The following is a 14,632-nucleotide window of genomic DNA, read 5'->3' as shown; positions in this document are numbered from 1 at the left end:
CTCCTACTCTTTGCTTCCTGTCTGACAACCAGTTCTCAATCCACGTCAGCACACTACCCCCAATCCCATGTGCTTTAACTTTGCACATTAATCTCTTGTGTGGGACTTTGTCGAAAGCCTTCTGAAAGTCCAAATATACCACATCAACTGGTTCTCCCTTGTCCACTCTACTGGAAACATCCTCAAAAAATTCCAGAAGATTTGTCAAGTGTGATTTCCCTTTCATAAATCCATGCTGACTTGGACCTATCATGTCACCTCTTTCCAAATGCGCTGCTATGACATCCTTAATAATTGATTCCATCACTTTACCCACCACCGATGTCAGGCTGACCGGTCTATAATTCCCTGTTTTCTCTCTCCCTCCTTTTTTAAAAAGTGGGGTTACATTGGCTACCCTCCACTCGATAGGAACTGATCCAGAGTCAATGGAATGTTGGAAAATGACTGTCAATGCATCCGCTATTTCCAAGGCCACCTCCTTAAGTACTCTGGGATGCAGTCCATCAGGCCCTGGGGATTTATCGGCCTTCAATCCCATCAATTTCCCCAACACAATTTCCCGACTAATAAGGATTTCCCTCAGTTCCTCCTCCTTACTCAACCCTCTGACCCCTTTTATATCCGGAAGGTTGTTTGTGTCCTCCTTAGTGAATACCGAACCAAAGTACTTGTTCAATTGGTCCGCCATTTCTTTGTTCCCCGTTATGACTTCCCCTGATTCTGACTGCAGGGGACCTACGTTTGTCTTTACTAACCTTTTTCTCTTTACATATCTATAGAAACTTTTGCAATCCGTCTTAATGTTCCTTGCAAGCTTCTTCTCGTACTCCATTTTCCCTGCCCTAATCCAACCCTTTGTCCTCCTCTGCTGAGTTCTAAATTTCTCCCAGTCCCCGGGTTCGCTGCTATTTCTGGCCAATTTGTATGCCACTTCCTTGGCTTTAATACTATCCCTGATTTCCCTTGATAGCCACGGTTGAGCCACCTTCCCTTTTTTATTTTTACGCCAGACAGGAATGTACAATTGTAGTTCATCCATGCGGTCTCTAAATGTCTGCCATTGCCCATCCACAGTCAACCCCTTAAGTATAATTCGCCAATCTATCCTAGCCAATTCACGCCTCATACCTTCAAAGTTAGCCTTCTTTAAGTTCTGGACCATGGTCTCTGAATTAACTGTTTCATTCTCCATCCTAATGCAGAATTCCACCATATTATGGTCACTCTTCCCCAAAGGGCCTCGCACAACGAGATTGCTAATGAATCCTCTCTCATTACACAACACCCAGTCTAAGATGGCCTCCCCCCTAGTTGGTTCATCGACATATTGGTCTAGAAAACCATCCCTTATGCACTCCAGGAAATCCTCCTCCACCGTGTTGCTTCCAGTTTGGTTAGCCCAATCTATGTGCATATTAAAGTCACCCATTATAACTACTGCACCTTTATTGCATGCACCCCTAATTTCCTGTTTGACGCCCTCTCCAACATCACTACTACTGTTTGGAGGTCTGTACACAACTCCCACTAACATTTTTTGCCCTTTGGTGTTCTGCAGCTCTACCCATATAGATTCCACATCATCTAAGCTAATGTCCTTCCTAACTATTGCATTAATCTCCTCCTTAACTAGATGCAGGAAGAATGTTCCCGATGTTGTGGAAGTCCAGAACCAGGGGTCACAGCCTAAGGATAAGGGGTAAGCCATTTAGGACCAAGATGAGGAGAAACTTCTTCACTCAGAGAATTGTGAACCTTTGGAATTCTCTACCACAGAAAGTTGTTGAGGCCAGTTCATTAGATATATTCAAAAGGGAGTTAGATGTGGCCCTTACAGATAAATGGATCAAGGGGTTTGGAAAGAAAGCAGGAATGGGGTACTGAAGTTGCATGATCAGCCATGATCATATCGAATGGTGGTGCAGGCTCGAAGGGCCGAATGGCCTACTCCTGCACCTATTTTCTATGTTTCTATGTTTCTATCCCTTAATGGCTCTATTCCCATTCCAACCTTCCTTTTTTTATTGATGTACTCCACACAACACGAATTGCCTGCAAGCCATGACAGCCAGGGTACTGTGCATGCGGGAGCTGAGCACTCAAGGACCATATCTCCCGGGTCACCACTAGCATTGCCCGGAAGACCAATCGCCCATTTCGGTAAACTCCCGCCCAAAGCAGGAGGCTTGGGAAAACTGGGTTTGAATGAAGGTTCGAGAAGGTCAAAGTTTGCCCATATGCCTGTTGATGGAAGCTGTCAAGCACTGTAGCTCAGCCTTCATGCATCACCTAGTAAGACACAACTCGATTGGTCAAAAAAACATTGTGAGTCAGTACCTTCAGGAGATAAGGAAAAGGGGGGAAAACTCCCAATGTTAAGATCATTACAGTTGAAATATAAATTGTCTCATTTCCTAGTGTTAACATTTTGAGAAAAACTAAAGTAAAATAACTGGCATTCACCAGTGGGAAACTTCCTCTGAATTTACATGGACTTTATAGCGCAGAAACAGGCCATTCTGCCCAACTGTTCCGTGCCGGTGTTTATGCTTCATACAGGTCTCCTCCCAACCCTCTTCATCTCGCCCTATCAACATATCCTTCCATTCCTTTCTGCCTCATATTTATCTAACTTCTCCTTAAAGGCTATTTGCCTCAACCACTCCCTGCGGTAGCAAGTTCCACATTCTTACCACTCTCTGGGTAAAGAAGTTTTTCCTGAATTCCTAATTGGATTTATTAGTGACTATCTTATATTGATGGCCTTTAGTTTTGGTCTTACCCCCACAATTGGGAACATCTTCTCTACATCCACCCTATCAAACCCTTTCATCATTTGAAAGACCTCTATTAGGTCACCCCTCAACCTTCTCTTTTTTTAAAAATTCAGTCACAGGATGTGGGCGTCGCTGGCAAGACCATCATTAATTGCCCATCCCTAGTTGCCCTTGAGAAGGTGGTCTGTGTGGTGAAGGAACTCCCACAGTGCTGACTTTGTTGCAGTGGTTTGTCACAACTGAGTGGCTTGTTGGGCCATTTCAGAGGGCAGTTCGGAGTCAACCACATTGCTGTGGGATTGGTGTCCAGGCCTGGTAAGGACGTAGATTTCCTTCCCCTCGTCCAGCAACATAACCACTATGCTACCACACCCCCTTTTGAAAAGTGCCCCAGCCAGTTCAACCTTCCCTGATAGTCATAAAATCATGAAAATGTTCCAAAATCGCCATCCAGTTATTAATTGTGCATTATTTCTGTCTTGTTCTGCACTCAGCAAAATCAATAGGAATTTTAATAACAGAAAACTGCTGAAAGTCTGTGACTGATGATTGCTGCTGTAATATGCATTACCACTGTTGTTAACAAAGAAACAAATTATGACTAATAATTAGAAAATGATCACTGTTGCCACATTGCCCAACAGTTATTATTTTTAAATCAATACTGCTCGCCCAAACTAGAACAGTTCAGCTGAGCCTGGGTGAACCAAGTGGTTGTATCTTCATCCTCGTTCCCTCATTCACCCATTGATCGCTGGCTCCCATCCAATCATCCAGATCCTGGTCTCAAACATTGACAGAAAGAAAAAGGAAAGAATTGCTTTCATGCAGCACCTTTCCCGACATCACAAAGCTCTGTACAGACAATGAAGCACCTTTTGAAGCCTAGTCACTGTTGTAATGTCGGAAACACAGCAGACATTTTGTGCACAGCAAGCTCCCACAAACAGCAATATGACAATGATCAGATCATCTACTTTAGTCCTGTTGGTTGAGGGATAAATATTGGCTCGAGACACCAGCGTTAACTCCCCCCACTCTTCTTCAAAATAGTGCCATGGGATCTCTAATATCCCCAGGAGAGGGCAGACAGGGACTAGGTTTAACATTTCATTCCAAAGACAGCACCACCAACAGTGCAGCACTCGCTCAGCACTGCAATACAGTATCAGCCTAGATTGCATGACTCAAGTCTCTGGAGTAGGATTTGAACCCACAACCTCCTGACTCAAAGTGCAAGAGTGCTGCTCACTGAGCCACAGCTGACACCACGAGTGAGAGATTGGGAGCCAGAAATCAATGAGTGAATGAGGCGATGGAGAAAAATATACAATTGTCTGGTTCAACAGCTGATTTGAAATAAACAGGCTTGTGCCTCTGTTAAAATAACAAACAAATAGGCCAGGTTAGCAGCTGAACCTTACATCCATGCACAAAACAGTGAACTTCAAACTTTTTCCCTTCCAATTATCTCCCTGATGTTCCTGAATTCACTGACTAATGCTGGTTATGGTTCCTGTCTCGTATTTGCTATATTGCCCATCTCCGCCTCTGCCTCAGCTCATCTGCCACTGAAACCCTCATCTATATCTTTGTTAACTCTAGACTCAACTATTGCAATACTCTCCTGACCGGCCTCTTACCTTACTTCGTCCAAATTTCTGCTCCCTGTATCCTAACTAATGCTCACCCAGGCCCCTGTTCTCGCTGACCAGTATTGGCTCTTGGTTCAGAAACACCTTGATTTTAAAATGTTCATCCTTGTGTTTAAATCCCTTCATGGGTTTACCCCTCACTATCTCTGTGACCTCCAACCTACGACCCTCCGAGAACTCTGTGTTCCTCGATTTCCTTTGCTCTATCATTGGCGGCCTCGCTTTCAGTTGCCTCGGCCCTAAGCTTTGGAATTCCCTTCCTAACCCTCTCCACCTCTCCACCTCGCTCTCATCCTTTAAGTTGCTTCTTAAAACCTATCTCTTTGACCAAGGTCACCTGTCCTAATACAGTAATCTCCTTATGTTGCTTGGTGTCAAATGTTGCCTGATAACACTAGTATGAAATGCCTTGGGAAGTTTTACTATGTTAAAGGGGCTATATCAATGCAAGTTGTTGGGTGTTTATGGAGAAGATGTCCTAACAGCCTGCTTTAGATTCACACCTGGAGTATTGTGTACATCTCTGGTCTCCTTACCTAAGGAAAAACATACTTACCTTAGAGGGAATGCAACGATGGTTCACTAAGCTGGGATGAGGGGTTTGGCCTATGAGAGATTGAGTAGATTAGGCCTATATAGCAGATAAACAGATTAGCTGGTCATTATAACATTGCTGTTGTGGGAGTTTCCTTGTGCACACATAGGCTGCTACGTTTCCCACATTATAACAATCCAAAAGTACTTCATTGGTTGTAAAACGCTTTGAGACATCTGGTGGTCATAAAAGGCGCTATATATATTTTTTAAAATCCAAGTCTATACTCCCTAGAGTTTAGAGGAATGAGAAGCAATCTAATTGAAACATTTAAAATACTTAAGGGGTTTGACAGGGTTGATGCTGAGAAAATGTTTCCCCTGGCTGGGGAATCTAGAACACGGGGTCACCGTCTCAGAATGAGGGGTCGGCCATTTAGGACTGAGATGAGGAGAAATGTCTTCACTCAGAGGGTTGTGAATCTTTGGAATTCTCTACCCCAGAGAGCTCAGTCGATGCTCAGTCGTTGAGTATATTCAAGGCAGAGGTCAATAAATTTCTGGAAATTAAGGGATATGGGATAGTGCGGGAAGGTGGAGTTGAGGTGGAAGATCAGCCATGATCTTATTGAATGACGGAGCAGGCCCGAGGGGCCAAATGCTCCAATTTATTAAGTTCTTACGTTCTTAAATCAAAATCCTAGACTCCATTCCACCATGCCCCTTCCCAATGTTTTGTTTGGATGAATGTTACACTTCACTGAATTTAATCGCAGTGCGGAGAGAGTGGGGCATCTCGCCAAAGTTGTTACACACAGAGACCGCCAGATGCAGCTACGTGCCGAGTCTTTTCAGGTCTTATTGCTTGAGGACGACAAAGGTTGAATGGAAATTTCTGATCGCTAGTCACCTGGCTTTCTTTAAGCTTTTTCCCAATTGCCTGTTTCCTTGACAAACTTGTAGTTGGTGTAATGAATGTCACGTCATGTCCAGCGAGGAAGCAATAGTAGGTCAGACATTCCCTGCTGCTGTGGGGCAGGCTGAAAAGTCAATCATAACTCCATGTCCTTTCATCACTTGGGGAAGAATGTGTTCCTATAATCAAAAAGAGCCTGTGGTAAATTATTCCTTCAAACAATGGCCCATATTTTCCGCTGCCGACGGGCGCGTACATGGTACGCACGCGCCTGCAAGGATCCCGCAAGTTCCAAGTTTTCGCATGCAAAGCGCATGTGAGAAATCCTGGAACTTGCCGCCTGTCAAGACCGATCGCAGCCATCTCCGGGGAATGGGCCTCCGCGGGCGGAGTGTTGGCCTGTTTGCCCAACTACTGCCCAGCCAACGCCCGTGAAATTCTTACACCTGGTAAAAGGTAAGGCCTGCTTTTATCAGCGTAAGAATTTAAATGAATCTCTGGAATTCTCTACCCCAGAACATTAAAACACCTGTAAAATAGGTTCAGGAAATTTTTAATTACATTATATTTTAAATATGTAAGCTAAAAACATTTATTTGGTATGTAAATGTGTTTTTTTATGCGATCCCCATTCATGCTCATGGGGATTGTGTACACCTGCGCCCCTGGGATACATGGGCCTCTATACATGCCTACACGTGACGGGCCAGGAGCACGCGTCCATGGATCCCGAGGCGGATTTTATTTGAGGATCGGAAGCAACTCCCCATGGGATTCCTCCAACCGTAAATTCTGGCCCGTTATGATGTACTTCATTTGGTGCTATGGTTATTACATTGGCAGAGAGCTCTGAGCATTTAAAAGCAGTGATATTTGCTGGTGAAAGTGTTTAGCCTGGGGGGGTGGGTCTCACCAACTGTACAGAGTAAAATATTGGCGACTGTGGTCACTGCTAGTCTTCTCACTCATCAACAACCTACTTCTGTCCCGTCAGCAACTCAGATGTGAAGCTATTTAATAAACTGGGTTAATGCCTTTATTGAAATAGCAGGCATAGGAACTTTATACAAAAGAGCCAAAGCTCACGCAAATATCACACGGTGTAAGTTCAAGTCTTTTAGCACTGGCTTCCACATTATTGCAAAATGCTCATCAAAATAATACAGAGAAGTACAGGGTTGATACCCAAACTCACAATCCCTTATAAAAACTGACATCAGTGAGGCATGTGATTAATGAGATCGGGACCTGTTTCTGGCTGGGCGGAGATCATCTCTTAGAGAAGGTAGGTACTGAGGGAATTCAGGGCCAGAGTGATTTCCTGGACTAGTTTTGATCACTTACAAAGGTCTGAGAGGAATTTCCCTGAATTATTTCCCCGAATTGCCCTGAGTTTTTAATCTGTTTCTTTTGCGTCTCCCAGGAGATCACATGGTTTTGGGTGGGGTGGAGGTAAGTTGGCCGAAATTGCCCCTATTTCCTATCCCTGTTAGCGCCTCTGGGGGGGCTGCTAACAGGGCGCTATGGCATTTTCACCCGGGGGAGGCGGATGCTGGCTCTGGGGAAATGTTCCCGGAGGTTTGGGAGGGGATTGGGGGCACTCTGCCGGTAACGCTGCATCCCACTATTAGCGCCCCCCCCCCCCCCAGTCAGCGCCCGGTGGGGGAAATTTCTCCCGCGGGCCGCCAGTCCAGCATGGGCCAATGTCAATGGCAGCTCCGCCGTTTTATTTTGTCAGCCGACTCTTGTGTCAGCTTGACAGTGGCGGCCCTCGCGTCGACTTGACTGCTATCGTGCAGCCCGGCACTCCGTTTTGGGTGGCGGGCCGCTGTCCCTTTCGATGGCATCCCTGGTGGCCCAGTGGCTGGCCACTAAAGGGCCTGCAGAGTGTGCAGCGGTCCGCCACTTTAAATGAAGGGGAGGGGCTTCAGCGTTACCTGGAGCATCCGCGTAGTGCTGGTGTTCCCAGCGCGGCGCTGGACTTAGCCTCACGCTGCTGCCCTGGGAGCGCCCTTCACAGGAAGGGCAGCCCCGTATGCAGCTCACTGCTTCCTGTGAGGGGCACACGGGCCAATTCCACGTTGGGGGCAGGACCTCCAGGCCGGCCGATATAAGTCCCGGCTCCGGAAGGCTATCTCCCCCAATCGGGACGAGGGGCCAATTTCGCCCGCAGGATATCCTTACCTGTCCGTCATTGTTTGTATGTTCCTATGTGCAAAGTATCACATTGGATTACTGCATAGAAACAATACTCACAATTTATTTTATTAATCATTTGCCTCTAACAGACTTTCTTCCAAATACACAGCAACTTTCCATGTTTTTCTATCTGGCTCTGTGTCTGTGATCTTACTGAAGTGGAGTATCAGCACCCACACACGAACATACGGAACTGACGGGCAGGAAAAGACCAGTTGGCCCATCAAGCCTGCCCCGTACTCACAATGGATGAAGCATCGTGATTGGAGACTTCCTAATCCCACTTCGCAGTCACACAAGACTCCCCGGCAGAGAAAAGAAAACAGAAAATTAAACGGGGCCAATAAGGCAAAAAAGTGCGCTGGAAACTTCCTCTCCGACCCCCTCGGGCAATCCAGGAGCTCACATGGACCAAGTCTTATCTGTAAACCCATGAAGAGTACCATGTAGTCATTGCTTTGTTGCTGTTTTGGTCTTTGCTGTTAGTTATGGTGCTGGCATGCCCTGACCTTGTGGCAGATATAAATTAAATTGGAAATGATTAATGGGGAACTCTACACACCAATTTGGGCTGGATTTTCGGCAACTTTGCGGCCGGGTTTTTGCCGCGATTTGACCCTCCACGGCGAAAGCCCGGTCGGCGGGATCCTCAGTGACCTGTTTGCGGCGGCGCTTCTACGTACCGCCGGGGAGAGGTGCGCCGACGGGCAACGCTGCGGATTGCATTTGCGCCGCAGTTTCGGCACTTTCCCGACCCTTCCACCACACCCAGAATACCGACAGGGTTAAAGTTGTCAGTGCAACCCTGCCAGCAGCGGTAAGTATGAAGACCTGCAAAAAGGTCAGTTGAAGTTTTTATTTCTTGATTATTTTTCAGCGATTTCGAAGGTAAGGGTTTTTTGAATGTTTTGTGAATGCTTTTTGAATGTTATTTGCATTTTGTTTTTGTTTATCCCTTCTCCCAAAGCCTCTCTCGCAGCACTACTGGCCCTGGACTAAAGTGCCGAAACTCACAGTTTGTGCCACGAATCCTTGTGCAATGCCGACTTTACTGAGCCGTAAAGGCCGAAAGTTAGTAGCTCAGCAAAAACGGTACTTTTGGCGTAAAACTACCGTTTTCTTCGAAAAACAGATATCTAGCCCAAAGGGTGGTAGAGGTTTGGAACTCTCTTCCACGAATGGCAATCAATGCGAGGTCAACTATTCATTTTTAAATCTAAGATTGATAGATTTTTGTTTAAAGGGATATGGGCCCAAGGCAGGTATATGGAGTTAGGTCACAGATCAGCCATGATCTCATTGAATGGCGGAGCAGGCTTGAATGTCCCACTCCTGTTCGTGTTCTTAAAGACATTCTTTCATCAGCCTCAAATCGAGTCTTCCTTTTGTCTAGTGAAAGTGGAAGCTTCGTATACATAACAATAATTTCTAATCGGGCAAAAAGTGTTTTCTTCTGCTATTGCGACCAAGTTGCAGCGTTGGTATAATTTATTTCCCTCCTTTTGCCGAAACTCTGCAGTGGGAACCAGTCAGTGTTGGGACAGTACGGAGATCTGGAATTCTTAGTGCTTAACTTGGACTTTTCAATTCTCAAGCCATCCCAAAGAACTTCAACACCCAATTAATTATTTTGAAGCGCAGTCACTCTTGTTATGAAAGTAAATGCAGCAGCTAAAATTTGCGCACAGCAAAGTCCCACAGACAGCAAGTGAGATGAATGACCAGCTAATGCCAGGATGTCTGCTGGAAACTTGACGTATCCATCTGTCTTCTTTCACATCCTGAAAATATGGTTGTTATTGCTTCATCAGGACAGGGTGATACGATCTCAAGAAGTGGGGGGGTGGGGATTGTACTCTTTGGCCAAGTACTGCAAAATGCTGCAGTGAAATTCCTCCCACTGCACCACACCACCCCCCCCCCCTCCCTCCCTCCCCTCCCCTCCCCTCCCTACCTCAGTAATCTGCCAGAGGTATGTGAAACAGACTGACCCCAGTCTCCTCCTGAATGACTGGCCAGAAGCTCTGCTCTATCTCCCAGCCCACCCGCTCCCCAGGCCCACCCAGGAAATTGAGGACCCAATGTGTAAGCTGCATCATACCCCTTTAACACTTCCTGCTGTAACATTCATTTCCCAGCAACTTCATCAATCTCAATGTGTTACCAGCCATTGGGAGGTCTAAATTTAGCCTGCAAATGACAGGCCTGCAGATGGTAAGAAGAGTCAGTAAGATAGATTTTTTATAAAAGATCGACTAACACTTAGGAAAAGTTTGTTCAGACAGGGTCTTTTTTGTTCCAATTTAGTTTTTTACTTCCATGTGTATACAAAACTAGATGATTTACTTCGACTTCTGGCTTTGTGCGTGTGCCTTCAGCACCTTCACAACTTTCTTCTGTTCCTCAATAAGGAAGGCACGCTTGATTGGGTCGCGCACACACTTGGCGCACATGGATCCACCATCGGCTCTGCTGACGTGCTTCTTGGTCTTTGACAATCTCATTAGGACCTTGGGTCGAACAGCCCAAATACGGTGGTGTCTTTCTGGACAGAGGCCACATGCGGACTTGGGTGCCTTGCCGACCTTCTTGGTGTACAGGAACAGGATGCGGTTACCGGATGTGCGAGACAATCTTTCCTTGTTGGAGGGAGTGTTGTTGGACAACCTTCGGCGGTATGTCAGGCGCTGAACTATCTTTCAAAGCTGCAGCCGGCGTCACCGGATGGACCTGAGATTAATTTATATTTCCAGTAATTTTAGATCTTTTAACTAATATGATCTTTGTTTTCACAGCATCATTCAACATTATTGTATAAACACACCCTCAAAGCCTCCCTGATAAAGTGCAACATCCCCACTGACACCTGGGAGTCCCTGGCCAAAGACTGCCCTAAGTGGAGAAGTGCATCCGGGAGGGCGCTGAGCACCTCGAGTCTCACCGCCGAGAGCATGCCGAAACCAAGCGCAGGCAGCGGAAAGAGCGTGCGGCAAACCTGTCCCACCCACCCTTACCCTCAACGACTATCTGTCCCACCTGTGACAGGGACTGTGGTTCTCGTATTGGACTGTTCAGCCACCTAAGGACTCATTTTAAGAGTGGAAGCAAGTCTTCCTCGATTCCGAGGAACTGCCTATGATGATGATGAAGATAAACAGCAGGAATTTAATGGGGTCTAAATACAACCTCACTGACCCCATTTTACGGATGTAAAACAGAGGCAACGGTGAGAAATGTAGCAAAGAGAAGGCCTGATCGTACGCCCAGCTTGGCTAAATTCTTCACGGCCTTTTGTTTTAGGCTGCCCCAGTGGACGCCTGCAATGAGTGCAGTCCTCCTTTCAATATAGAATCGAGGGCATGCCTGTGTTGCAAGACCCATTCACTAAATACAGAGTAGGCGCAGGTCTGGTCTGATCAGCGTTGCCAGGTCTAGAGGCTGCCTAACCGGTGGGTTCTTAAAGGGGCTGCTGGAGAACACCAATGAAAAAAGTAAATCGTTTTTTCACACTTATCTTGACCTGGAGGCACATCATCATAGGCAGTCCCTTGAAATCGAGCAAGACTTGCTTCCACTCTAAACGTGAGTTCTCAGGTGACTGAACAGTCCAATACGGGAATTACAGTCTCTGTCACAGATGGGCAGAGAGTGGTTGAAGGAAACGGTGGGTGGGACTGGTTGCTGCACACTCGTTCCGCTGCCTGCGCTTGTTTTCTGCAAGCTCTCGGCAACGAGACTCGTGGTGCTCAGTGCCCTCCCGGATGCACTTCTTCCACTTAGGGCAGTCTCTGGCCAGGGACTCCCAGGTGTCGGTGGGGGTGTTGCACTTTACCAAGGAGGCTTTGAGAGTGTCCTTGTAACGTTTCCTCTGCCCGCCTGGGACTCGCTTGCCGTGTAGGAGTTCCGAGTAGAGCGCTTGCTTTGGGAATCTTGTGTCGGGCATGCTGGTAGAGTATGGTCACTGCTTCAATGCTGGGGATGTTGGCCTGATCAAAAACAGTATCGTTGGTGCGTCTATCCTCCCAGGGGATTTGCAGGATCTTGCGGAGACATCGTTGGTGGTATTTCTCCAGCGACTTAAGGTGTCTACTGTATATGGTTCATGTCTCTGAGCCATACAGGAGGGCGGGAATCACTACAGCCCTGTAGACCATAAGCTTGGTGCCAGATTTGAGCGCCTGATCTTCGAAAACTCTCTTCCTCAGGCAACTGAAAGCTGCGCTGGCGCATTGGAGGCAGTGTTGGACCTCGTCATCGATGTCTGCCCTTGCTGATAGTAGTCTCCCGAGGTATGGAAAGTGGTCCACGTTGTCCAGGGCTGCGCCAAGGATCTTGATGCCCAGGGGGTAGTGCTATTTGGTGGGGTCAGGTTGGTGGAGGGCATTTGTCTTATGGATGTTTAGTGTAAGGACCATGCTTTCGTATGCCTCTATGAAGATGTTGATGATGGCTTGGAGTTTAGCCTCTGAATGTGCGTAGATGCAAGCATCGTCCGCGTACTGTAGTTCAATGACAGAGGATGGGACAGTATTGGATCTAGCCTGGAGGCGACGAAGGTTGAACAGGTTCCCACTGGTTCTATAGTTTAGTTCCACTCCAGGAGGGAGCTTGTTGAGTGTGAGGTGGAGAATTGCAGCAAGGAAGATCGAGAAGAGGGTTGGCGTGATGACGCAGCCCTGCTTGATCCAGGTTCGGACATGGATTGGCTCTGTGGTGGATCCATTCATCAGGGTCATGGCTTGCATGTCGTCGTGGAGCACGCGGAGGATGGTGACAACTTTTGGGGACAGCCGAAACAGAGGAGGACGCTCCATAGATCTTCACAGTTAACAGTGCCAAAGGCCTTTGTGAGGTCAAAGAAGGCCATGTACAAGGGTTGGTGCTGTTCCCTGCATTTCTCTTGCAGTTGTTGCGCATGAAGATGATGTCCGTTGTACCCCGTAGCGGACGGAATCTGTCCTGTGGCTCTGCGAGGAACTCCTCAGCCACAGAGAGAAGACAGTTGTGGAGGATTCTAGCGATGACTTTCCCAGTGGCCGACAAAAGGGAGATTCCTCTGTAGCTGCCGCAGTCGGACTTGTCCCCTTTTTTAAAGATGGTCATGATTACGGCATTTCTGAGATCTCTAGGCATGCACTCCTCCTTCCAGATGAGAGAGATGAGATAATGCATTAAAGCCAATGGTGCCTCTCTGCCATACTTTAGTGCCTCAGCAGGGATTCTATCTGCTCCTGATGCATTGTTGTTCTTCAGCTGACGGATGGCCTTTTCTACCTCATGCAAAGCTGGAGTTTTGCTGAAATGGTGGCAGGTAGCATGCTGCGGGATGGAGTCGAGGACACTCGTGTCAAAGGCAGAGTCCCGGTTGAGGAGATCTTCGAAGTGCTCCTTCCAGCGGCCCCTGACTGCCTCGGTGTCCTTGATGAATGTCTCCCCGTTCTTGGCCAGCAGTGGGGTGGGGCCTTGGGTGCTTGGGCCATAGGTGGACTTGACTGCGGTGAAGAATCGTCGCACGTCATGGTTGTCGGCCAGCTGCTGGATCTCCTATGCTTTCTCCACCCACCATCTATTCTTTAGGTCGCAGGTTTTTTGTTGAACCTCGGCCTTCAGCCACCTGTAGAGCTGCTTTGCTGCTCCCGAGTTGGGTTGTTGCTTTGAATTCAGAAATGCCCTGCACTTGCGGTTTATTAGCTCCTGGATCTCCTTCTCATCAAACCAGTCCTGGTGTTTCTTGGTTGAGTGACCGAGCGTCTCTTCACAGGCGCTGGATATGGTGGCCTGGAGGGCAGATCAAGCGCTGTGGGCACTCTGCGTCTCGGGGTCATCGAGGGTCACCAGGTTGGCGGTGAGGCGCTGGCTGTATAGGGCTCTCTTAGATGTGTCTTCGAGTGCCTTGGCGTTGATTTTTCTGCGGCATTGCTTCTGTTGCCGTCGTTGCTTTGGGGCTATATTAATGTTGATGACAGAATGGATTAGGCAGTGATCCATTCAGCAGACGTCGGCTCCTGTCATGACGTGGGTGATGCGCACTTCCTTGTGGTCCCTCGATCGAACGATAATATAGTCGAGCAGGTGCCAGTGTTTGGAGCGAGGGCATTGCCACGATGCCTTGTACTTATCCCTTTAGCGGAACAAGGTGTTGGTGAAGACAAGGTCATGTTCTACGCATTTTGTCTGGTGCAGGATACTGCTGGATGTACAGTATTACTGTGGGTCACAGAAGGATACCCACAGTCCCCCCCCACCTGCTCTCCTCCGCCTCCTCCTCCCACACACCTTGGCCGGGTCTCACCAAAGGGCTGCTGCCAGCAGAGCGAGTGGTCGAAATAGGATCGGACCATGGAGGTGATTGCCTCCAGCGGCACAGCAGGTGCTGGCACATTAATCCCGACTATTACATTGAGGCCCAAGGATAAATTTCAGATAGTCCTCAGGCCTCCCGGTTCTACACCATCAGTTCTACGTCTTAAAGCAAGCCAGAATGAATTTAGCCTCCTGTACATTAAAGGGTAGATCGGGGACGTCCAATCAATTTGGTGTCCAAATTT

At 47.6% G+C, this 14,632-nt stretch overlaps 1 protein-coding gene across 1 annotated transcript; it reads right to left on the bottom strand.

The window, feature by feature from the left end:
• Window positions 1-10,373: 10,373 nt before the first annotated feature.
• Window positions 10,374-14,425, bottom strand: LOC139278224 (large ribosomal subunit protein eL34-like). Its single transcript, XM_070896867.1, has 2 exons — window positions 14,377-14,425; window positions 10,374-10,776 (listed from the first exon to the last, which is right to left on the bottom strand). The coding sequence occupies exons 1-2, from the start codon at window positions 14,423-14,425 to the stop codon at window positions 10,427-10,429; spliced, it is 399 nt and encodes a 132-aa protein (XP_070752968.1). The 3' UTR covers window positions 10,374-10,426.
• Window positions 14,426-14,632: the final 207 nt, after the last annotated feature.

The sequence above is a fragment of the Pristiophorus japonicus genome, chromosome 13 (genome assembly GCF_044704955.1).
Source record: "Pristiophorus japonicus isolate sPriJap1 chromosome 13, sPriJap1.hap1, whole genome shotgun sequence".
NCBI classification, from domain to species: domain Eukaryota; kingdom Metazoa; phylum Chordata; class Chondrichthyes; family Pristiophoridae; genus Pristiophorus; species Pristiophorus japonicus.
Note: the sequence above shows the minus strand (reverse complement) of the source record. Positions and strands in the feature narration are given on the sequence as shown.

Bases quoted from the DNA above. Each gene is read 5' to 3' on its own strand.
- LOC139278224 (XM_070896867.1), bottom strand. From the start codon at position 14,425: ATGGTCCGATCCTATTTCGACCACTCGCTCTGCTGGCAGCAGCCCTTT. The intron at 10,777-14,376 runs GTGAGACCCGGC...TTTGAAAGATAG, and splicing joins CTGCTGGCAGCAGCCCTTTG to TTCAGCGCCTGACATACCGC.